The sequence below is a fragment of the Salvia hispanica genome, chromosome 6 (genome assembly GCF_029641045.1).
Source record: "Salvia hispanica isolate PSC_SH4W2 chromosome 6, Shi_PSC_v1, whole genome shotgun sequence".
In the NCBI taxonomy this organism is placed as follows: Eukaryota; Viridiplantae; Streptophyta; class Magnoliopsida; order Lamiales; family Lamiaceae; genus Salvia; species Salvia hispanica.
Window position 1 is genome coordinate 2,798,440 of NC_142697.1, and position 24,473 is coordinate 2,822,912.

The 24,473-nt window shown below is 38.0% G+C and overlaps 4 protein-coding genes and 1 pseudogene across 4 annotated transcripts; 1 reads left to right on the plus strand and 4 right to left on the minus strand.

Moving 5' to 3' along the window:
• Positions 1-202: 202 nt before the first annotated feature.
• On the minus strand, positions 203-1,182 carry LOC125207632 (dehydration-responsive element-binding protein 2D-like). The gene has a single exon (XM_048107054.2). It carries the CDS (start codon positions 1,094-1,096, stop codon positions 488-490), a length of 609 nt encoding a protein of 202 aa, XP_047963011.1. The 5' UTR covers positions 1,097-1,182; the 3' UTR covers positions 203-487.
• A 2,722-nt stretch (positions 1,183-3,904) lies between these two features.
• On the minus strand, positions 3,905-6,164 carry SERPIN1 (Serine protease inhibitor (SERPIN) family protein). The gene is made up of 2 exons (XM_048106682.2): positions 5,704-6,164; positions 3,905-4,899 (listed from the first exon to the last, which is right to left on the minus strand). Exons 1-2 carry the CDS (start codon positions 6,091-6,093, stop codon positions 4,120-4,122), a joined length of 1,170 nt encoding a protein of 389 aa, XP_047962639.1. The 5' UTR covers positions 6,094-6,164; the 3' UTR covers positions 3,905-4,119.
• Positions 6,165-10,427: 4,263 nt separating this feature from the next.
• On the minus strand, positions 10,428-12,232 carry LOC125207942 (TRAM, LAG1 and CLN8 (TLC) lipid-sensing domain containing protein). The gene is made up of 5 exons (XM_048107463.2): positions 11,790-12,232; positions 11,209-11,349; positions 11,014-11,133; positions 10,834-10,929; positions 10,428-10,670 (listed from the first exon to the last, which is right to left on the minus strand). Exons 1-5 carry the CDS (start codon positions 12,009-12,011, stop codon positions 10,563-10,565), a joined length of 687 nt encoding a protein of 228 aa, XP_047963420.1. The 5' UTR covers positions 12,012-12,232; the 3' UTR covers positions 10,428-10,562.
• Positions 12,233-15,023: 2,791 nt separating this feature from the next.
• LOC125206049 (Tetrapyrrole (Corrin/Porphyrin) Methylase) lies at positions 15,024-21,713 on the plus strand. The gene is made up of 9 exons (XM_048105332.2): positions 15,024-15,485; positions 17,227-17,294; positions 17,383-17,479; positions 17,582-17,710; positions 17,939-18,047; positions 18,127-18,271; positions 19,497-19,539; positions 20,332-20,502; positions 21,081-21,713. Exons 1-9 carry the CDS (start codon positions 15,261-15,263, stop codon positions 21,180-21,182), a joined length of 1,089 nt encoding a protein of 362 aa, XP_047961289.1. The 5' UTR covers positions 15,024-15,260; the 3' UTR covers positions 21,183-21,713.
• Positions 21,714-22,589: 876 nt separating this feature from the next.
• Positions 22,590-24,401, minus strand: LOC148923043 (aldehyde oxidase GLOX pseudogene; annotated as a pseudogene).
• Positions 24,402-24,473: the final 72 nt, after the last annotated feature.

Here is a 24,473-nt window from a genome sequence, read left to right on the forward strand (position 1 = left end):
GTTTCACATTATTAGATATTTAGATCACGAACACATTCTTTTATTTACCAATTTGTATTATAAATGTGTCATGTTATTTTTTAACTAAAGAAGCTGAGTATTAATTAAATAATTTTGAAAATGATGACTTAGAATGTAGGATCAAATAAGTTTCTGGACCACCTTATATCATATAATTTCAGAAACAGAAACAGTAAAAAGGTGAAATCTAATGTAGGATCGATTCTAATATCATAATTGTATATAAATATCCAGCTGAAGAAGGCGAAATGGGCGGATGTCGCGCCACATCACACACCACACTACAGAGCAAGCAATATTCCTCCTGGCTGGCAGCGGCGCATCGACGACCCCGTCCTACTACCGCCGTATATATCTATATCTATATATGGACAAATCTATATTCACATTAAATTAAACATTACTAACACTCACTAATATGTATATGCGTCATCAGCCGATGCGCAGTTGTATTCCACTCACTCGTTCAAATCGAATTAGGAAACCACGGAAATGGCACGCCGTTTCCATCCAAATTGGATGCGAACGCCCCTTCCTCCTCCACTATCCTGAACGCCGTCCCCTTCGCCGCCTCCGCCCACAAATACGAGTCATCCACCTCCGGCAAACTCACTTCCATATCCTTCAATATCTCACACCTACTCACATACCCTCCGCCGCCGCCGCTGCCGCATCCGCCCCCGTCCATGCTCTGCCACTCTGGAGTGGCAGAGCTGGCTTCTGCCGCAGCAGCAAACTGCTGTTGCGGCGGAAGCTGGGGCTTATTGTCCTCGTACAAGTGAGGCAAGTTGAGCTTGGCATCGGGGCCGTAGAGCTTCCTGGCCGCGGCGTCGTACGCCACGGCCGCGTCGTAGGAGGTGTCGAACGTGCCGAGCCAGACACGGGAGCCGCGGTTGGGCTCCCGTATCTCGGCCACCCACTTGCCCCAAGTGCGCTGCCGCACGCCCTTGTAAGTGCAGGCAGCGTTCTCGGGGCCGCCCTTCCCGCGCATGCAGCCCTTCCTCGAGCTCGCCTGAGCGATCTTCCTCACCCGCTTCTCCTCGCCGGCGGCAGGCGCGCTCATGGACTTCAACATTTCCGATTCCAATAAACAGAGATGGAAGATGGTAAGTATGTGAGCATATATGGATAGATTTGAAATTGAGAATGGGATCAATACAAATGCGGTTGGATTTATAATGGGAGAGTGGCGACACGTGTCTCCGGCTTGGGGGTGTCCATGGATACTTGGCAAGACAAACTGAGGTTACAAAGTGGATACAGTGTACACACGAGTTTAGGTGGCAGGATGTGAAGACAGAGAGCTATCTGCTTTAATTTCTTTGAAATTACAAAGGAAGAAGAGAAAATGGGGCAATGACCACATTTTCCACCATGTGCTTCGATAACGTCATTGTGACAAAATAAGGTAATTGAGTAATCAACACAAATATAAACGTAAAAGGACACTCATTTATGTGGTTCACCAACGTTGTGTTAGTTACGTTCATGGATTAGAAAAGAAAACATATTGTATTATAATTGGAGTTACATATTACAGAGTTTTGTGCCCTTTCTATATAAATATGAACACACGACGGGCTAGGCCAATATGACAATTAAGGTCTGTTTAATTAGAGGCAAACCACGTAGATTCAAGGTATACTAACCGTCATTGTGTCTGAGTTTGGACAAGTTTGGACAAGCCAGAATGCATATTAGACTTTCATACGTGCAAATAAAGATATTATATCGACTTAACTCTACTATGATATTATCTAAAAATGAGTTAAAATGATTTAAGAATATAAGATAAAATCGAATCATTATCGAATCGATGTGAGTATATGACATAATAATGAGAGGTTTGAACAAACATGAGTTGCTACTTAGTGGAGAGGGTTCCCAAGAATTGGCAGCTTAATTTCAGCTAAATTAAGGTAGTAAAAGACATCTGTATTACGTGCGGTTACGCTGTCTGTTGTGAGATGGGCTATGAACTTGAATATAATAGTCAAATGCATTGAATATTGCATCACCCTAACATTAGGGATCGAGTTTATTTTGCAATGCCCCATGAGATATGTATGCAATAAATCACTGAAGTATAAAGTCAAAAACAGCAGTGGTGTTGAAGTCAGCATTTTACACAAGTTTCACAGCTTAATTACTCTCTACTCCTACAACAATTTGGTCACATGTCACAAAATTATGTCTCAATTTAAATTACTAATCCGTAATATCCTATTTCATCTCACTCATATTTTATTATAATACTAATACAATAATACTCATATTTTATTCACTTTTTCTACTCCCACCATCCCAAGGAAGATGACCCCTTCCTTGGGCATAACGAGATTTTATACAGCTTTATTTTGTGTGTTAAGTGGAGATAGTAAAATAAGAAAGATGAAATAAAGTAGAGATAAAAAGTGTTTTCATTTTTAGTAATGAGTTACTCCCTCCGTCCAAAATTAAGAGTCTCATTTCTAAATGGTGTGGGTTTTAAGAAATGTTAAGAAAAGTGGGTGGAAGAAAGTTAGTGGAATAGGGGTCTCACTTGTATATATTAGTTTTAAATGATATGTAAGTGGAATGAGTTAGTGGAATGTGGGGTCTCTTTACCATTTTATGGTAATTATGAACTGGGACTCTTATTCGTGGACGGACAAAAATGGAAAAACAGGACTCTTATTCGTGGACGGAGGGAGTATCTTTGTTGGGACACACTAAAAAGGAAAATGAATCATCTTTAATCGGACGGAGGGAGTACTACTTTCTTTACAAAGTCAAATAATTTCTTATAATCCGAACTAATTAAAAATGAAATATTTATTGACAGAGATCGCATCTAACCAAACATAAGTATGTATTCAATCATGATATATAATCTTTCAAACCAAACGAACCTTGAATGTTTGAGTCAGAGATTTATAGACCGGTATTTAACAACAGTTGGACTTCTTGAGGTCCTGCTTTATTTATTAGGCTCCTATGTATCTTCCCACAATCTTGCTTAAAGAATGTCGAAATTATCATCCTCTCTCATCCTTTGTTGCTACTTACTAATAAAAAAGAGACTCACAGTTCACTAACTTTTTTCATTCACATCATTTTATATTTACTACTATTAACTCATGTCGTCGGACAGTTAATGATGAACGAATATTGAAGTATTATTAATTAATTATACTAATAACACGTTTGATTAATTATTAAATGTTGGAATCTAACACATGAGAATAATTCATTTATAAGGTTCTTCGAATAATTCACAATTGTTTATGATTCAATATTAATTTTTGAAGTGGTACAAGTTATATTAGATGTTTTCATTAAGGAGCGATGAGTTAAGCATGGCTCATAAGTCCTAGGAAACCTGATCTTTGAACAATAAACAGGAGTAAGAAAGCTGAGAGAGCACAATTGACTTAACTTCTACCAAAATTTCTCCCCCTAGTCGACTTTTTTTCTCTTCATCTGGAAAGATAATTTTACCTTCTATTTCTTCTTCTTGGTAAACTATTGTCAGTGCGATAGCTGTGAATCTATGAAAATTAGGCAGAAGATCTAAGGTTGATTTACTATACGTGGAGGTGGAGAAGTACATGCCATCGTCGAATATTGAAGAGGTTCAATTCAGGTTCGATATTGGCATCGGTTTTCTATAAAATCTCTGGTATGCATTTGTAGGAATTTAATTGATATCTATTTATATATTATGTGTTCTAACTTAGAAGTAGTTGTTAATGTGTGCATATAAATTTTAATATACTTATGTTTTGCTCACTATCTTTTCGCTATCGCCTTTTCTATATAATACGCAAAACAAACTCATGCTGCCCAAGAAAATGATCATCTTCCTTGGGAACGGAATGAGTAGTTTTCATATAATCTACTATTGTTACAAAAAAGAAGCATTATTGTATGATAACATAACTCTTAATATTACAACAAAGAAAGCTTTATACTTGAACCCTACATACACAAATTCAAAAGGATACACTCGAGCATCTATAATGAGAACATAGAAGCCAAAGATTGAATAGCCCAACGACATTTACTATATTATGCCGAATGCACAATAAGTCGTATTTTCGATGTGGTCGTTTTACGTCAATCAGCAAGTGGATTAAGTACCTGACCGATGAACAGCACCACTCCCGTCATATTTTCCCTTAATACGAACAGAAATGGGTGATCAGCCACAAAATCCAGTTTATCCTCTACCATCAAAGCCCTGAGTCTAATTACAACAGCAGTCGCCGCTGCAGCTTCCGTTCCTTCCTCATTCACCTCGATAAACGACTTGTGGAAAATGTTCGAAACATAGAGATCCTTGCCCGTACTAGAGTCTACCATCTCAGTGAGACCACCCCCAGTAAAAGGAAGCACCAACCCCAGCCCCTTGAGAACTTCAGAAGCCTCAAAATCAAAAGCTATTTTGAACTTCGGAATCAAGAAATCACCAACTTTAACTTGTTGATGTGGGAGGTGTTGTTCAATGAATCCAGATTGCGAGCTGAACTTCTCTATCAAAGCTGGCAGACCATCTTTGGCTTCGGGGAGAAAGATGTACATTGAGAACTTACGCTTGTCTTCACCTTGTTTGTATGGCAGCCCCAAAACTTTGAAGCCATCAAAAGCACGAACATATTGCTTCTTTTTGCTGGTCATGAAGGGCGCTTTAACTGAGCTTCCATTTAAGAGGAAAAAGTCATGATCTTTTGTTTCAGATGCATCGAACTTTTCATTCCAGGCTCCTTTGAAATACACTGCATTTGCCAGGATAAGCCTGGTAGAGGCATCAACAGAACCAGTTGGAAGTACTTCCTTGATTAGGCCATTTGTTTCCTTGTCAGCCCATGCATTCACTTGTTTTGTTACTTCAACAGCCTTGAGAAATAATCAAGACAACCAAATGCAATAATTAGATGAATAAAATTTTCAATATATCTTAAATCCATGTCAAATGTAAAATTAGTACGATCTATGAAGTGTACCATCACGAAAGAAACAGGGAATCTATGAAATGTATCATGATAGTAGAAGATGAATGTGATGGGACACATGTCAAAATTATTACGATCGCATCGAGTTACTACTTTTTTGCCACTCTACTCAATGCATTGTAAGCCTGTGTGCTAATTAGGACTAATAGTATAAATCAACTACAGCAATTGATGACTTTAGGGTGAAGAAAGGATCTGTGTTCTCAGATATAGTAATCCTGATGTAAACACCTAACAATAAAAACAAATGCTACTTTTAGCTTCTTAAAACACCTCATCTGCAATTGAACTTCGAGCAAAGTCACTCGCTAAATTCATCCAAAGCAAAGTTATACTTAGACATACAAACTATAAAATCATAGTTATCCTAAATTTTAATCATGCTGCTGCGGCTGTTGGTGATATAATTGAAGCACAAATTAATTTGGGGGAAATTATTGGATGAAATTATATGGAGTTTGCTGATGCTGATCCCCACAGAGATAGGGATTAGGGCTTTGGCGATAATTGTACGACTAAAATTCAACATTATGTTTAGCAAATTAAAGTTTCCTCCTCCAACGCTAAGTTTAATCCTTGAAAACGAACATTAATCGAAGAGAGGATCTAACGAAATAATCCACAGTATGCTCTACTTCCAATTTCAATTTGATAGATTGACAAACAAAATTAAAAACAGATGAATTACCTGATTCTGAAAATCAACATGATCGGAAGCAGCCTTATAAGAGTTGTCGACAATATCCTTGAAAGCGGGCTTGAAGGTAAGGCTGCGATCGACCCAGACGCCGTTGGCGAATGAGAGAAGGGGCCCACCGAGGGGGCTGGCGTCGGCTAACACCAAGGACACGAGCTGCGAGGAGAGCGAGTTGAGTTCCTCGGTGGACTTGGTTTTGAGGAAACTAAGGAGCTGGACCCGGGTCGGGCCGTCCGACCCGGCCGCGATCAGGCCCAAGACGACGTGGATCGAGAGCGGAGAGAATACAAGGTTGGCGTCTTTGGCGTGGCCGGAGATGACGCGGTTCGCCAGTAAAACGGAGACGTCGGTTTGATTGAGGATGGATTGTTCAAGGTCCATTGCGTTATTGTATTGCGCAGAGTGTGTGATTGTGTGATTTATTGTTGAAGACGGAGTTTGAAATTGAGGCTACTCGAATATGCCTTTCTTAGTGGGCGTGTATTACAAAATGTACACACGCGCAACCGCCACAGTTCACACGTGTCACGTTTGACTCGACGTGTTTTACACCTTTTTTTTTAAAATGGGTTATTTCTGAATAGAAAATAATTCATCAAACTTGAAATTTAAGAAAATGAAACTTAAGCTTCATTTTTCTTAAAAAAAATAAATTTTTAACCAGATTTAAGACTGAAAATTAATTTTAGTCTGGGCGAGAATGAATAAAATTGGAAATGTGAACGTCAAGTTTACCTTTTCCATAAATTAAAAAATGGAAAAATTTAACAGGGGAATATAACTTTTCGACGCAGTCGAATTTCCTTTCTATGCTTTTATATCAACCAAAATGTCACTTAATAATAATTTGAGTTTCATTTCGTATTTAAAAACTGTTGGGTATTTGTGGCTGGATCAACCAAGAGTCCAACCAATAAGCCCATATGAATCGAAGCCCAAATGATCGGCCCAAGTCAGCTCAAATCAGTTTTGAGCGAGCTGAACAGCTCAATTCTGATTTCTTCCCCTTTTTTATAAGAAGAGAGACGAGGGAGTTAGGGTAGTTAGAGAGTTACACTTTGAAAATTCACGTTAGTTAGTCAATAAGGCCATCCACGTCCTTATTTCTTATTCATCTTTTAACAATCTCATCCCTTAACTATTCATGGCTGTACTTTTCAGCCAATTTCTTAACTAAGAAACAATACCTACAACCCTCCATCTCTCAATCATCTCATCCCTTAACTATTCATTCAATTTTATTTTTTATTTTTAATTCCAACAAATTCAATTAATAAAAAACACACTTCACTAAATAAAATAAAAATTACAATTTAAAGGCCTAAAAAATAAAAAAATACATAATTAAAATCTTAAAAAAATGAAAAATACATAATTAAAATACTCTAAATTAAATTATAAAAAACTACTCCGCCGGCGAATCATCCCCCGAAGTCGACGGTGCACCCAAGTTAGATCGAGACCGAATACCAAGTTGAGCTTTCATATGCTCAATTCCGTCCATATGGGCTTCAAATTGGGGATGACTCATTTTTGAAGTGTCAGCCATCGTGGCGACCAGGTACATGGACATTAGGGTGTTCGAGCCCAAGCCCGGGCCCGAGCCTGAGCCCGAGCCCGCCTGGCTTGATTCGCCGCCCCCCACCCCCCCTCCCTCTCCCCCTCGCTCTAGCCGCCTTGGTCCCTTGGGGCCGACGTCGTGAACCGGAAGACCCCCCTGTATCATCGGTTGGCGTGCCCTCTTGTGAGGTGTTGCCTTCGCCGCCATCACTAGACGAGTAGTAGGCACGCGCTGTGTGCTTCATGCGTTTTGAGCCCGAGCCCGACTGGACACCGCCAGCCCATCTTTCAAGGTGGTGGACGTGCGACCAAACTTCGACATGCTTGAAATCTTTACTGACGTCGTCTTTGAAGACCCGCAACGCCGCTCTCAGAATGTCGGCTCCACTGGCTCCGCTTTGGTAATTCGCCTCTTCTGCCCTGTATATCGCGCAACATTTTTTGACATCTTTGTCGCATCGGTCCCAATGACCGCAGAGCATCTTCACGTTGCGGGCAAAGGTCTTCTTCGGCCTTCGTGCGTTGTAAACTTCGATGACTTTTTTCCAGAAACACAAGTTGGTTTGTTGATTCCCGACGACAGGATCGTACGAGACGCTAATCCAAGCGTCGTACAGACACAACGTCTCCTTTTGGCTGTATGGATGACGGCCGCCGTCCCCCACAATCTCGTGGTCGCCCTCTTCCTCCTCGGCATTGATGCCGATCCTGGCGGAGCCTCCACCTATCGGCTGGTATTCCAAAGTGCGTTCATCCGAAAAATTCTCCAGAATTTGGGATAATCCCGGCAATTGCCCGTACCTCTGGGGGGGAGGGACGATAGTATGCATCCACATCAAAATGTGGTGTTTGGTACGCAGGCGGAGTCATCGAGCCTTGGGTGCCCGACGACGAACCGGGAGTACCCAAAACGTTGTATATGCTCGCCCAATCTCCAAACGAGTTCAAGTCAAACCCGCCGGAGCACCGCGAGCCGCCGCCGCTGGAGTTTCCATCGCCGGACATTTTTTCAACAATTAGAGAGAAAAGAATAGATGGGTGTAGTGTTTGTGTGTAAAATGGAGAATGGAAGAGGAATGGAGTATTTATAAAATAATAAAAGAAAAAAAAATTGAAAATCGACCGTTTGAAAAAAAAAATCGAAATTTTGAATTTTTTTAAAAAAAATAAAATTATGACGTCATAATTCGACGCCCACTCGAGGGCCGGCGAGTGGGCGTCACGCCATCCGCAAGCGCGCGCCACGTGGCCCGCGCGCGTGGCCAGATAGCTTGAGGCCGGCCCCTTCCGCGCGCGACGCTGTTGGGACTACCACAGCGGAAGACACGAAAACCAAACAGGTCCTTGACCGGATCTATTTAGGTGATTATGCATTCGACTCCAATTTCATGCAATAAACATAGATCTATAGTTATAACATCAAATAAACACATAATCATGCAATTTGATGTAAATTCGATTGTTACCTCTTCTTGATCCATCATAGGATCGAAGTTGCTAGCTGCACCACCTGGAGATCCTTGGTTTATCGACCGTGAATCTTCCAACCTATTCCCTGGCTATTCATCCGTGTGGGCGGATCTTAAACAACCAAAATAGTCTTGATGAGATCTAGGAGGAACACTACACCAATCTATCTATTTCGATTCAATTCTATGGATTAGAATGAACAAGACAAGATCAAACCAAAAACCCTAGCTCCCTATTACTTGGAGGCTCAAAAAATCGAGCCAAATGAGGGAGAGAGAAGCCACACTAGTGGCGGCTAGGGTTAGGGTTGAGAGGTGTGACTTGTGGTGTGCTAGGGTTTCCACATCTCATCACTATTTATAATGGACTTGTTGGGCTAGGATGAGGATCCATGGAATGACTTAAGTGTTGGGCTCACCCATTAGATAAATTACTAATTAAATCAAATGACCCATGATTTAATATATTATCAATGGAATATTATTTTATTCCACTAAAGAATAATATTGCACTCCCACTTAAATCACCAATTTACAAATAACTTGGGTCCATTTTATTTTATAATATTTCCCGCGTTTAAGATTATCTTGATCCGTCAATTTAATTCTTTTGTCTGCTATGTGACTAGAATTAAATTAATTCTCCAAAGAGTTTTTCTAGTCTGAAACTTTATTTATTATTCGTGGAATAAATTCCAACTGCGCAGTTTTCTAAATAATAAATTCTTTTTTCAAACACCTCTTGGGGATCACCCCTTAGGGATTTAATCATACCACACTGGGCACGTGAATTCTATGAAATAATATTCCAATACCTTCATGTTATTCAATTACTACCACCCAAGATATCATGAACTTGAGTTACGTACAAACTCTCACATATTGATAAGTCAAAGTGGCGTTTGATTGAATAAACAATATTGATATTAATATCATAGACTAGAAAATACTAAACTTTCTGAAATATATTCTTTCAGTAGATAGCAATAAAAAATACATTTCGGATTAGATCCTTTCAGTGCTTTACCACACCGGTGTTACTAATCTCTTCTTAGGTAAGAGAGAATTATCACAAACACCGCAACCGTACCAATAGGTAGCCAAAGCCTATCTAGGTTGTGAATACGTTTTTCTTCTTACTAGATCTGGCCAAGTCCCCTACTGGAAAACTCATGAGGAGATTCATCGAATTTCCCTGCTTGACCTTCTTAGTAAAAATACGATTATATATTTATATGGTCAAAATATTTTTCTTTGCTCTAATCAATCTATACTTTTCTATTGTTTCATCAACTATATTGTTTTCATTTATTATTACATTTTGTACCCCACGCATCTCCGCCTATTTCTCAACCCAAGCGGAACAAACGCAACTAATCCATATTCTACTCTTCATATGCCTTTTGTATCTAAATGATTTAGTAGTTAAGTAAATGAATTTAATTATGTAACAGAGTCAAGCGATAATAAACTTATTTTTAGATTTTCTTTATCGATTTTTTTTTCTGGATTAAAAAAGTCGTACAAGGCATATAATAATAATAATAATAATGATAATAATAATAATAATAATAATAATAATAATAAAATGTGTATACTAGATATTTTTATTATGTATTGCCATATAAATAGAACTATAGAAGCATCGGAGAAAAGTAGAAATATAAAATGTATAACACACATATGTGATGGGGATAGCTTGAAATCAATTTAAAAATAGCCTGTTTGATATCTCTATAATAGAAATTATGGTACATGTATACAATGATGGGTCAATAATTCAAATCATGATCCATGATTAAATCATAATAAAACTCGATATCATTGCTTTTTGATGGATGATGACCTTGTGCTTAATTTAAAAATAATCATCCTCACAATCTTGTAGAACCAGAATCCACTCACAAGCTGTAGTCCCAAAGCCATTGCCTGTGACCAATTCACCTTAGACCAATTAAAAATTGAAAACAATAAAATCGGATAAATGTTATTCACACACATTGTATGACTATATTTAATCATTAACAGGAAAATCTACAACTTAATTAAGGCTAATTAAAGATCTATATATATAATTTAAATATCACATTACCTTAATCAGAAACGGATTATCAGCAGTGAGAGTAACATAAGTAAGATATGGCCCACCTATCATTCTTGCAATTGTGAAGATGACTGCAAAAGCTATCTGCAAAACAAGATGCACAATTGGTTTAGACTTTCATAATATTTCAATTAAATGACATTTCACATTTCTTTAAAGTATACTAACGTCAGCTGCCAAATTGAGATCGGTGTTCCTATATCCAAGCTCTTTAAGAAGCTCCCTTGAGTGGAGGAATGGGCTTGATATTTCTGTGATGCACAAGGCTGCCACCATCTCTGATCCACACTACACTCATTAATTCAACAATATTAATTAATTTCTCAATATCTTCAAATATTATTACCAGAGAACCAAATTTACCCTTTGATAAAAAAGTCCAGCCACAAGCCCAATAATGCTCACTAGATGATGCACAGTGTTATCAAGCTTCACTTGCTTGTCAAATTGGCAGCACACCAAATCATATATCAAATATCCCACAGTTACTGCTAATGCTTGCATCTGTCAAAAACACAAAAAATAGGCTAGAATCATTATCAGAAGAAGAGGAATCTAACTTGAATTCGGGACCCAAATATTGTTTTCAAGAGAATATAGTACTCGTCCCCTTTCTAAAGATTCGATTCGGAACTCTTATATGTTTGAAATAATTTCAGAGGTTATAGTCAAATAACAATGATTTGAGGCATTTCTTTTCGACAGACAAAGTAAAAAAAATTGTGTTAATTAATTTAAGGAAATAATTGAAGTGAGAGAACAAACTAGACAGCTCAAGTCTTGAATTGAAGAAAATAAAAAGGATAGAAAAACGAAGAAAAAATAAAGTAAGAAAAAATAAAATATATGCAAAGAAATGTGTTGTTTTTTGCCAAAAAATGATCCAGCTATAGTAAGACTGCCAAAAAAAATACGATTCAGCTACAAAGGGCCGGAAGGAGTACCTGTTTAGGAGAAGATTTTGAGGCCAAGGGACAAACAGGGCAGCTCCAGTCTTGAATTGAAGAAAAGGCCAAAGCAACGGCCAAGAAAGCGTGCGCCGTCGAAACAAGACGGTTGCAGAAATCGAAAGAGCGCTTTGGAAATGCGACTTTCCTGATCGCCACGAACAAAGTTGACCATGCCGCCACGCTAAACACCATCAACTTAACAATATAATCCTCCATGGCATCCAAATTATTCCAGTTTTGGTAAATATGAGCTTTTTTTTTGCTTTAATGAAAGAGTCTTCAAACAAACAGAGCGGTAGCTATTAATTCTTCGCCTACTCACCAGATCGGCAGATCCGTTGCGAATCGTTGGTAGATTTTTATTTGCCCAAATTAGGAAAAATAACAATTGAGTTAAACAAGTTTGTTTGCTAATAAATAGAACAATGTTCGTATTTGATTGAAAAATATGAATTATTGGAAATAAATATAGATTTAGATATTTTTTTAGATGATTTATAAAATTTTGAGGATTTAAATGAAAATTACTATGATTTTTCCTTTTTTTCAGTTTTGGACACTTTTTTTCTTCTTCTTGTTTATCCTTTTATTCACAAACAAATACAGGTAGATTGTTTTGTGGTCTAACTATAATCACATATAGAGCCACTTCTCCATGTGACCAAGAAAGTGATTTTCTCCAAATTTGAGAGATACTTTACATCTCATATGTAATTTTTGTAGCATATTGATTGCTGTGTTATTTATGATTTCATAAAGGATCGAGTTAATAGAATGTAAGTTTTTTTTTTATCATATTAAAAGTGAAATAAAACTTATACTAGTATTTGACGAATTAAAATGATAAAATAAAATTAATAACGATATAATTACGGATGGATGAAATATTCTTAAATTTGAGACATCAGGAAAAAAAGGACGGTAAAATTTACTCATGTATTAGGCATAACAGACAGTAATTGCATACCGGTAAATTTTATTTAAGCTAATAATTGTATTTAATACTTCTACAGCTAGATATATACATCTATGTATAAAAATATAAAATAGTTTTTTAGGTAGGGTTGGTGGACAATGAACCTGTATTTATTCAATATGGGATCGTTCATAATTATATATATGCATGTAACTTGTTAAATACAGAGGTAGATCTATTTATTTTTTCAAATGATAGAGATGTTGCTTAAGAAAATGGAACTTTAATGCCAAAATTAAAATTCGTCACCTACCCGCTCCTACCACCTTAGCTTAATTATTAATAGAAGTAAAAGATTTTGAATTTGTTGGGTGTTGGCCATCATAATTTCCACGTACCACGCCACGCACATATATAAAAGTATTAAGATTTCCTCTTAATTATACAAAAAAAAAAAAAAAGAATCTAAAATTAATAGATATCGATTTCGTGGCCAATAACTAATTTGTAGAAAGAGTAATTAATTTTCATAATTTTGAATGCTCCTATAGAATAAACTCGGCTAATTTAATTCTATTGCCTGCTGTATTAAAAATGAAGACTATTTAAACAATTTTGATGCATACCGTTCTAAGACCATCTCCAACCGTACACCAAAACTCATTTTTGGTGTAGATAATTTCTCCAACCATACAACAAACTCAAACCCATTTTTGGATTTTTCAATGGAATAACACCAAATATGGTGTTTACTCTAAAATTTTGTTAAAGAAATACTCAAAAATGGTGTAAACTTAAAGATGGTGTAAATGGTTGAAGTAAAACTACTTTTTGGTGTGACATATACTCAAAATGGATTTGAGTTTGATGTAAATGGTTGGAGATGGCCTAATACACTAGCACCAAAACATTGTATGCACTATGCAGTCTAAGGATCATCCATCTAAACCGCTAGAAGTGGAATTAACCGCGTCACTCGAAGCAGGGACGGATCTAGAAAATGATCATAGAATGGGCAAAAATACATGTGGGGATATTTGAAGTACTTGAGGAGTGGCATTTAAAGAAGAAACTAATATTAATTTTTTTCTATAATAGAATTTATACATACATATGAAATTTTGAGGGAGGGCATTTGCCCCTCCTCCTTGCACATTAGATCCGTCCCTGACTCGAAGTGAATCAGTCCAAAGGGTTAGTGAGCACCTATGGCTATTGAGTTGAAGCACAAATGTTCAACATCATTGCTAGAGTAGACGACGTGTTGATCAACAGAGCGGATGAATACCTTCTTCTGCAAGATGCGATACGCGCGGATAGTGCTTTCGGTTCAAGCGAGTCGTCTCCAAAGATAAGTGACAACATCTCGTGTGCCGCAACACCGCTTACAAAATGGCTTTCCGTGACATGTATTTGAGAAGGCTGATCACCGTTGATGCTTAGTCGTTGATGAATTTGCACGACATAGTTCACGGCTTTTCCAACATGTTAGGAAGCATCGACAATTGAAAATATGCGAGACTTCTTGGAGATGTGTTTACACTGACTAGTAATCACGAGGGGACAACATCCGACCATCATTCATAAGTTGTTGCCGACCAATGACTCTGTATTTGACATGTACTATTTGGTTCATAGCCATTGAATTAACTGCCAAATGCCGACAATATCATATGAGCTACTACTTGGTAAATGAAATTTATCCAAAGTGACCATCGTTCGTGAAGTCGATTATATGTCGGACATATCCGAAGAAGACATTATTGCTCAAAGGCAAGAGGCAACACATTAGGATGTTGAGAGGAAATTTGTGTTGCAATCACACTGGGCCAATCATGCATCTCTGATGTGATATACGCATGTATCCGTCCATAAAAATATGGACATATGATATGACATGAGAATTAAGATAAAATTGGTAAAATAAAATATATGAGGAGAAATGCAGTTAAATAGTGTTAGTGAATTATGTGACCCCATTATTACAAGTGTTTTAATGATAATATAAGTTGTAAATGTACTATATGGGTAATAAATTGGGATAAGACGCTAGACCGCGATAGCCTGTCTCAAGGCGCACCACCACTTTTCCAAGAGTATATGGCCCGACAAGCTTCCATCCACGAGGGATGGAGACTCATGGCTGACTCCAACAAGACCCGATCAAATAAACTTGAGTACATATCACTTGAGATTTTAATTTAGGTTTCAATTTATTTAGTTTTTCAAATTTAAAAATAATTAATTTCATTGTTTACTTTACTTTTAGATATTTTTAATTGCATAAAATAAAATTGAAATGAGAGGATTTGAGATTTGAGATAATGTGGGTGCAATTTTCAGAAGTGCCGTGGATGCCGTTAGGAATCAATTAATTTGTTCAGTCTAAAACCCCTAATTTCTCTCTTCTTCTTCATCCCTCTCTTCCGGCGACTCCCGCCGTCCGACTCCGACCTCATCGCTGCTGCTGAACTCGTCTGATTTCGCCACCGCTCCTCTGTTTCTCTCAGTCTCAAACCTCTGCAGCCCTAGGTTGTGGTGTGCCATACATGAAGCTGCTTCGCCTTTGCCACTCAATGGCAGCGCCTTTCGCAATTCATCTACGGCGACCGGCGTTTCCGTGGCACTGTCCAATCCTTTTGGTTCCTTCAAATCATTTTCGATTATCCGCTTCTGCACATCGTCAGACCATCACTTCCGCCCTTTCCTTCTCAACCTGTAATCATCAACCTTCCCCGTCGTCCGACCTCGCGGACGATTTCCCCTCTAAACAAGTAAGTGAACTTTTTTTTAAGTCTCTACTTCTTCGTTTCTTCTCACATTCTATTAGTACTCTGCAAACTTTACTAGATATTTAATCCTATCGATATAATTTATTTATTGATGTAGTTGGATTATTAGCTTTGATACTCGGCCTCATGGATAGATGATAGAGATGAAATCAATTATCATTCTGTATTCTACTGCACGAATTCCTTGTTACAAATCAATTATGTTAACATATAATCGTTGATATATCATACATTTATGCTCTCATGGCCTGTATATGTAAGAGGATTGAAGCTAGCAATACTTGATTTATTTGTATCTAGACTTGGTATGGTTTTAGGTTTGACATTGCCTGTTAGAGGCTTAGAGCTAGGCAGCTGTTTGCTGGAAGTCTGGAACAAATAGGAGAAGGCAGGAAATAGGCACCACAGTAGATAAACTGAACTAGAAAATTAGTATATAATAAACGATACACGGCCTATGCAGAGGGCCACACCTCCGAGGAGGGCGTAACAATCACCGGTACGAAAGACTAATTTTCTGGAACTTCAGAAGTTGGGAAGAAATCCATATTTATAAGATTTTATGAAAGACTCTTAAATTGAATAAACATCTCTACAAACTAAACACTCCTAAATGTACCCAAAACTAGGAAAAGATAAACTAAACATACTAAGAGATAACAATAGAAAATATGCAAGAAACAAGGAGTTGATCAATATCAACTTCCTCCGACTGTCAAAACAGCTTTGTCCTGAAGCCTGGAGTCAGAATTGTCTGGGGGTGGGGAGGTGGTTAGCACCACTGTAAAACAAAAAGAAGAATGAGCGAAAAAACGTGCAAGCAACACAGATCTGTAAACCGGTAGTTGTGAAGCCGTGCGGGTATCCAAATAGCAAGGGCCAAGGGCTGCTGTAGGGAATATAGTAGAGAAAAAACATTGCAGTAGAAGGGGCATGGATTGTGGCGGTGGAGGCTGAGATTGTGTGGGCGAATCATCAGGGCGGTATGAAAGCAAGTGCAATGGTGCGACGCATGGAGAATTTGAAACAACGTTTGAAACAACAGGATAGATAGATGGCAAGACACATGATACAATGACATTGGAGGTTGAATGGTTAAAGAGGTAGCTATGGTCTGGTTGTTTTGAACATCAGTAAAGATGATGAAGGACTTGAAGGAACTGAAGTATTGTCGGAAGCTGGGACGTGGGTGTCGGGGCTGGATGAAAGCATGGGTTCTATTCGCGTGGGAATATCTTGAAGGCCACCTTAAATGCCCGCATCTCCTCACACAATTTTTGCATTGTAGTTGCTGAGGACTCAATCGCCTTCTATAATTCTAGCTTTGCAACCATCGTTCACACATAGAATTGTTAGTGTATGAATATCGTTCAATCTGAAGGCGACTGTTGGTCGGAACAAATAGGAGAATGCACGAAAAAGACTGAGAATATAACATAGATCAAATCGAACTAATTGATAAAATTAACTATAAAATTGATAGAAATCCATAGGGTTCCATTCTAAAAACCAATTGGTGATAGGAGGAGTGGCCAACGAGTCTAATATAGTGGTTTCAGTTTACTCTTTACACTGATATGGGATATTGTCATATTTATTTTTGTGAAGTCATTACAATCACATTGAAGAATGCTACTTTTCTTATCCTCTGTAGTTTCATTTTATTTAAGGCATTATGCTTCCATTTTTAGTAAATGGTGTTCTTTCCAACTTAAATTTGTAGGGTCCTTTAAAGCCAGGATTGTATCTTGTTGGCACGCCAATCGGGAATCTTGAAGATATAACTTTAAGGTCAATCATCCTGTAAATGTTGCTGGAGTTTTCCTTTTGATTTTATTTCCCTGGTTCTCAATATACTTTTCTGTTTCAATTGTTGTAGAGCCTTAAAGGTTCTGAAATCTGCTGATGTCATACTTTCAGAGGATACAAGGCATTCAGGAAAGTTGCTTATGTACTATAAAATCAAAACTCCACTTGTAAGACAGTTATAAATTCTATTTATGCGCTTAAGATTAGAAATAAATTCATATGTGTATTTTTGGAAGGAGATCTTGCTCATATAATATTTAGATATTCAGTTAAGCTATCACAAATTCAATGAGTCTCAACGAGAACAAGTTGTGCTGAAGAGATTACTAGGTGGAGAAATTGTCGCACTGATTAGTGATGCTGGGATGCCTGGAATCAGTGATCCTGGTATGGAGCTGGTAAGTTAAATGTTTGCATGCTGTCTTATCAAATAATTTACAGTTAACACATGGTCCACCTGCGTAAGTAATATTGTGGTACATCTATTTATGCGTATATGTGTATATGGATATTATTCTGGAGTGTGTGTATGCTCATTTTTCCAGTCACAGAGGCAACACTAACTTCATTGAACTTAGAAAACAATCTGATTCTACTAACTTGTATTAATTTTGTGATGGATCCAGGCCAAGTTGTGTGTAGACAAAAATATACCTGTCATTCCTGTCCCCGGTCCATCTGCTGTGGTAGCAGCTCTTTCGGCGTCTGGTTTGCCAACTAATGAGTTCACATTTGGTAATCACATGAATACATGATAAGTCATACATTTTGCAACTCATGACATATTGTCTTATGAGGCAAAATTATGCTGCAGTTGGCTTTCTCCCTAAACATGCCACTACAAGAAGAGAGAGGCTCATGGTTTCTGCCAATAGTGCAACAACACAGGTCTTTTTTGTCCCTCCTCATAAGCTCTGTCAGTTCCTAGAAGAGTCGTCTTCGATCTTTGGAAACTCAAGGTAATTCCCTCACTGCTCCCTCTCATTTGGAGAGCAATTTTAGGTCAATACACAGTTTTTTTGTTTTAATTAATGGTTCACATTACTGCTCTTCGAACTAGGTCTCTGGGAAAAATTCTGTCTTTCAGTTTTAAAGTATAAACACATATATTCTAGATTTTTGTGATTCTGCAGTTCTACTTGAAATACAAATTTGCCATGTTTGACTGTAAACTTTTCTATGCAAATAACTACAAGGGCTCTTGCTTTCATGCTTCCTTTTATCATATTTTCCTTCTTTTGACTACATAGTCTTTGACATGTTTCAAAGAACTTTAGATAATACGCACACCACCTGATAGAAGATATTGAAAGGATTCACTCCAAAACATAATGAAGAAAGTGTTAAAAAATAATACTCAAAATAGCATTCAAGATTCTGTTTTTCATTGGCTGAATTCAAGATCTCATTACACATTTATATAAATGCTCAGAAAGATCTAGAACCTTAGCTTAATCTCTGCATCTACTACTTAACCACAAGATCATTTAATCCTAATCATAACTGAATCACGTACACACTCTCTTCACTATGCCTTGTGCTGCCACATATCTCCATGTCCTTTTGTGGTCCAGAATCCAGCTGTTTCATTCATAACGACCTTCAGCTTTGGCTGATCTTCAACACACTTTATTTTAATCTCATCTCGTGCACCAACTTGAATATCATGCTGGCATTCCAGCTCAGCTCCATACACAGCCGAGTCAGCTTCATGCAGCTGCTTTTGATCGCATGTGTCTTTGCATTGCCCTCTAACAGATATATCCTGCAATCAGTAACTGGAAGTTGTGGATTTGTAACTTAGTATCTTCAAGGATTTCAAACCAATGTGCTACAATAAAATTAAATTCTAGATCTAAATTTTATGTGCAACACACGACCCTTGTGATATCTATGGTGTATGATTTTGAGGACAAGTTGGAAAATGTGGGTTCACTTGTCAATTCAAATGACAGTAAATTCTTGGTTCTTATTCGTTTTATATGTAAAAATATGCTAATCAGTTAAAGAAAATAATCTTCTTTCACTTCTTGATAGCTGATATTGTATTCCATATACATGAAATGTGGTCTTTTTCCCCCTTTTCTCTTCATATTTTATCGCATAAAACTGTATATTACTCGTCACTAAATTTAAGTCCTGCACCTGCATCATTGTTTTCCAATTGTTGCAAACTTTTCTCAGGCGTTGTGTTATTGCTCGGGAAATGACCAAACTGCATGAAGAAGTAAGTTTTACATTTAGTGGTTTGATGTTATATTCCATTTCTTTGCTTGATGAGTTTGTATGTATGAAAGAGAGATAGGAGTTAACTGGTAGTGATAAAGTCTATGATATGTTCTTGTAAAGTTCACTTTTATGGTTTTACGAGGCTCACCATATGATATGAAGCATCCACATTTAGGAAACCCCACCCCTAGCCCTAATATATACTCCCTCTGTCCCATCTCAAGTGATCCACTTTCCATTTTGGGTTGTCCCAACTCAAGTGATTGATTTCCTTTTTAGCAAAAAAACAATACTTTGCTGTCCCCTGCTTTATTCTATCTCATACTTTATTCTCTCCACTTAACTCAATAAATATCATTTTCTTCTGCTAATCCATTGTTTACTATGATAGATTGGATTTTTGGGATATCCCAAGGCCCGTCATAATTAATATTTAAACTAATTTTGCTTGATTGATATTCCATTGAAAGGATATGATTGGAGAAACCCTAAAGGATAAAGATAGTCAAATCATGCATTTATCAGCATTAGATTATTATCTAATGCTGGATAGATAATAAATTTATTAAAATACCATGGTGCATGTATGATTTTATTTGGCTATTAATTCAGTGCACCAATATGAATTTCCTGTGGATGCTTATGTTTAATTATATGTGCAGTAGAATCATTTCCATGGCAGCATTTACATTAAGTTCTCTTAGCATTTTCACATATACATATGGAGGATAATAAAGAATTCTTATGCAAAATTTATTTGGTTTCAATTAACAAAAAATCTGTTGACTAGTTCTGGAGGGGTACTCTTGGGGAGGCGAATGAAGCATTCTCAACCCATCAACCAAAGGGTGAAATAACACTGATGATCGAAGGGATGATAAGTGAGGATGACCAACTCTCCAATTCTCAACTGGAGAATAAGCTGGAGGAATTAATATCCAAAGGGCATAGTCTCTCCACGGTAATCTCCCTGTAAAGTTAGATCACGCTCACATTTATAAAATTGTCTTCCAGAGATGATAGACAGGTTCATTTCTTATTGCATATGCTCTAAGGCATTTAGTTCCCTTCCTCAAGTTGACTCGGATGCTGGTGCTGTTGAAATGTTACTGAGCTCTTGTTCTAATTAATATCATTGTAGGCTGTTGAGCACACTAATGCATTTAGGATCTAAGTAGCCTTGTGATCCATCATTTGAATATCTCATTTTCTTGTATGACTTCCCACTCTCACGAATGCAAATCTAGTTTTATGTTGCTCAATTTTCTTTCTTCCGTTAAAAGCTAGAAATATTGTTTGATTTGATTGAATATATACCTTTTCAACTCGTAAAACTTGAACCTATTGCTGATTTTCCTTGGAAGTTGAAATGTGCAAGGTTCCATTGTTCGAATTAAGGATTCTACCTGATTATGAACATTGAATTTATATTACTCTTAATGTGAATTAGTCTGGCTGCCTTACATGCTGTCTTAGCAATGAATGTCACGATTGTGAAGATGGCTTGATGACTTGTTGTATACCATTTGTCTAATGCAGGCAGTCAAGGTGGTGGCATCTAGCACGTCCATGAAAAGAAAAGCAATATATTCACTAGCACTGGAGAAATATGGTAACCAATGTTCAGAAAAGAAAAATTGATGCAAGATGGTTAGTCATCAGGTGGCTTATAAAAGACATGCAAAACCCACTATGACTGAAACTCTCGAATATTTTGTTTCTGGAGAATGGGTACGCATCAACCGTTACTTGGAGGTGGGGCGAATGCAAGCAATGGAGTGCTGGACATGTCGGTTACGTGAAGGTGGATGCCAACATCATTATTGTCATCAAGTTACATGAAGGATGTGTTACTATTATTATTATTTCCATTATTGTTTGAGTAGAGGGAGTTTTTTGAGTAGTGTTGGGACGGCATTCTGCCAAGGGTCTACATTGAAGAAGATTTTTTACAAAGATGATTCCAAGAATTTGAGAACTGCTGCAACTGCCTAATATTTGACGTCAACGAACGGTTGAGAATCGGTTAGCTAATAATTGGGGCTGGAAAATAAAGTAGTTAAGTGGAGAGATGTTATTCATTTCAGTATCAAATTTTACAGTGTATTGTTGAGAGAGTTGAGAGGGCTTCTAGACCTCTGGAGAGTTCTTAAGTGAAGTTGTTTCTGTGTATATTTCTATTGTAGACACCAGCTGATAACACATCTGACCAGCCTAGCTGCCAGCGATACTTTTGGTCCAACAAGATCCAACTCTAATAGCAAGATCACAAAGCCAACTAGGTATCAAGATTCCGTTAACAAATAAAGATCAACTCATTCCAAATGCAAGATCACAAAGCCAACTACGGTATCTTATTTAGTCAAGCATATCTTTTGCAATCAAATCATGGAGTATTTTATTAGTTCTTTACAGGGTTTATATTTCCTTTTTAAAGGTGATCATGTAGATGATAAATCATTGAGAAATAATAACATAATTATTCTTACTCTTTATACCTTCCATCACCATTCTCGGTTCTCCGAACCTTGAAATATCAAAAACTCCACTATTGAAGTGCTCTACCTAAACTATCTAAATTATACTTACTCTTATCCCTTTCACATACTAGCTTCTCTATGTATTGTGGTTTAGTTCGCCTTTAATTATTAATTGTATTTGGGCCTTTATTCACTTAATTAAGATGTTGGGCAACTTTGAATATCTTCTCTCTTCTTTATTAATTATATATTTCCTTAGACATTGTGTTTCTAACGTCTATGATATGACAGTCTTCTCAAAAGTCACGATGTGTATCTTTATCTTTCTTTCCGAAATCTTTTGAGCAACAAGTTTATAAGGTTACGTCATGAGGCTTCAATTGGTTTGATAAATTTAATTTTGAATTAGCTTTAGGAATGATGACTGATGCGTATTTGAGGAATGTTGGGAGCTTTGTTTCACTGAACGATCTACAACCTTGTTAGAGCGATATATATTCATAAATAACCAATAAAAATGCTTATAGGCATGCATATTCCAAGTAAAAATTGTGAGATTTATATGTATCATTGTTTAGGGTATTGTAAAATGAAGTTGAAATCACACATGTCTCTGGCTTTCCCTCCTCAAAGAGAAAGAGAAAGAGAAAGAGAGGGGAGAAACTAAACTAAAGGAAAGAAAATAAGTAGTCCTGCTAGCTACTTGAATTGGACCCAAATGCCAGGACTAGGAACTTGTTGATACACTAGAAAGAGAAGATAATATCCAGGCGGAGCAAGAATTTTAGAATTGGGAGTGGAGACACGAAGTTGATAATTGGATCCTCCCAAAGATGTGACATTAGAAGTGGTAAGAAGGAGGAGTCTTTGATTCATGGAAAATGAGTGTGTCGTGAAGGGAGGTGCGGCGATTGAGACGGTAAGAGAATTAGCAGTAGTAGCATTGATTGTGGGTTGAGGAAGGGTGAAATTAATGGTAAGTAGTTGTCCATAGCCAAGCTGAGAATGCGAAGCCGGGGAAACGATGTTGGGACGAAGAGATGCAAACTGTGGATCTAAGTATTCCGGGGAATAAGCTTGCATTGTGAGGTCTGTGGGATAGAGAACCCCTGTAAATGTGTAATAAGCATTTGGATTGCTTCCACTAACAAGAACACGTCCATCGCGAAGCAATATTGCATTGGAGTGGTACATCCGAGGTATAGAAGTGGCGGTCTGTGCCTCAAACCTGGAGCCGGGCTGATTATTGGGACGATAAACGAGGGGTGTAAGCACAGGATTACGCGCTATACCCCAGCCAGCTGTACCAGCAGCGGCCCCGTTAATAATCAAGACATTTCCATTGGGGAGCAACACCATGTCACCCATGACTCTGGCGAGAGGCATTGTCTCCATGAGCCACTGCGGATTTGGATCATTTATTCGGATCCTCCCACATGTATTAAGGGCCGCTACAAAGTTGCCGTTATTTGCACTTGTAAAGGATCCTTTCGGTGCTCCCCCGCACACCAATACTTCCGCTACTATTGCTCCTGAGGATATCCGCAACGGAAGCAGAACTGCAGAACCCGAACTAGGATAGTTCCTAGGATCCCCACCCGGGATGGTAGGGTAATTTCTTACCACCACTCTCCTTACATAGTCGAACAAGATAGCTCGATTGTTGGCGAAGACAAACATATTCCCATCCACATTCAAGAAAACAAAGGGGTAGAGATTGTTTTCAATGGTCGGATCACGAGTGTCCTTAAGGAAAGGCAACTCAACAGCTAGATCAGCTCCGGATGTTTTGGGGTAAAACTCGTACGAGAAGCGGTCGCGTCCACCAAAAATGATCTGCCTACCATCAGGTAAAATATGATTGGAGGCATACCATCTTCTGTGTTTGAGGACATTGCTAAATTCCTGCCAATCACAAGAATTATCGTTGCATGGTTTGAACACTCTAACGGTATTATAACCGTCGTTGAATCCTCCCGTCTGCATTAGAGAACCATCAGGCATGGCGGCTCCAGAAGAGCACCACGTGTTGCTGTACACGAACAGGGGCCGGATTGAGTTGGAAGCCACGTTGTACTCAACAGAATGCGCTGTGCAATCGTGTTGGAGTGTCAGATCCTTTGGGTTGTCGCGACACCGGTTGTTTGGCAGGGAAATGTTTGAGGCTCCGAAATCAGTCAGGTCGAAGATCACAACACGATCGTTGTTCAGGAGTTGCATGTGCATCGCAGACACCCCGATGTTCGACCGTAAAAGGTCCCACTTGCCCCCACCAGCACCAACAACAATCATTTGCAACATTGCTACTAGCATCAAACTCAAACCAATTACAATCTTTTTCATATCCATCATATATTCAATTGAAATCAAATCAAATGTTTTTTCAGATTGGATTGAATTGATGTTTTCTCTCTTCACTCTTCCCACATCCTTAAATACTTGTAATTTCACA

Excerpts from the sequence above, each read along its gene's own strand:
- SERPIN1 (XM_048106682.2), bottom strand. The coding sequence starts at position 6,093 with ATGGACCTTGAACAATCCATCCTCAATCAAACCGACGTCTCCGTTTTA. Across the intron at positions 4,900-5,703 it reads ATGTTGATTTTCAGAATCAG|GCTGTTGAAGTAACAAAACA; the intron begins GTAATTCATCTG and ends TTATTTCTCAAG.
- LOC125207632 (XM_048107054.2), bottom strand. The coding sequence starts at position 1,096 with ATGTTGAAGTCCATGAGCGCGCCTGCCGCCGGCGAGGAGAAGCGGGTG.
- LOC125207942 (XM_048107463.2), bottom strand. The coding sequence starts at position 12,011 with ATGGAGGATTATATTGTTAAGTTGATGGTGTTTAGCGTGGCGGCATGG. Across the intron at positions 11,134-11,208 it reads CTGGACTTTTTTATCAAAGG|TGTGGATCAGAGATGGTGGC; the intron begins GTAAATTTGGTT and ends TAATGAGTGTAG. Across the intron at positions 10,671-10,833 it reads ATAATCCGTTTCTGATTAAG|GCAATGGCTTTGGGACTACA; the intron begins GTAATGTGATAT and ends AATTGGTCACAG.
- LOC125206049 (XM_048105332.2), top strand. The coding sequence starts at position 15,261 with ATGAAGCTGCTTCGCCTTTGCCACTCAATGGCAGCGCCTTTCGCAATT. Across the intron at positions 17,711-17,938 it reads GTGATCCTGGTATGGAGCTG|GCCAAGTTGTGTGTAGACAA; the intron begins GTAAGTTAAATG and ends TGATGGATCCAG. Across the intron at positions 18,048-18,126 it reads AACTAATGAGTTCACATTTG|TTGGCTTTCTCCCTAAACAT; the intron begins GTAATCACATGA and ends ATTATGCTGCAG.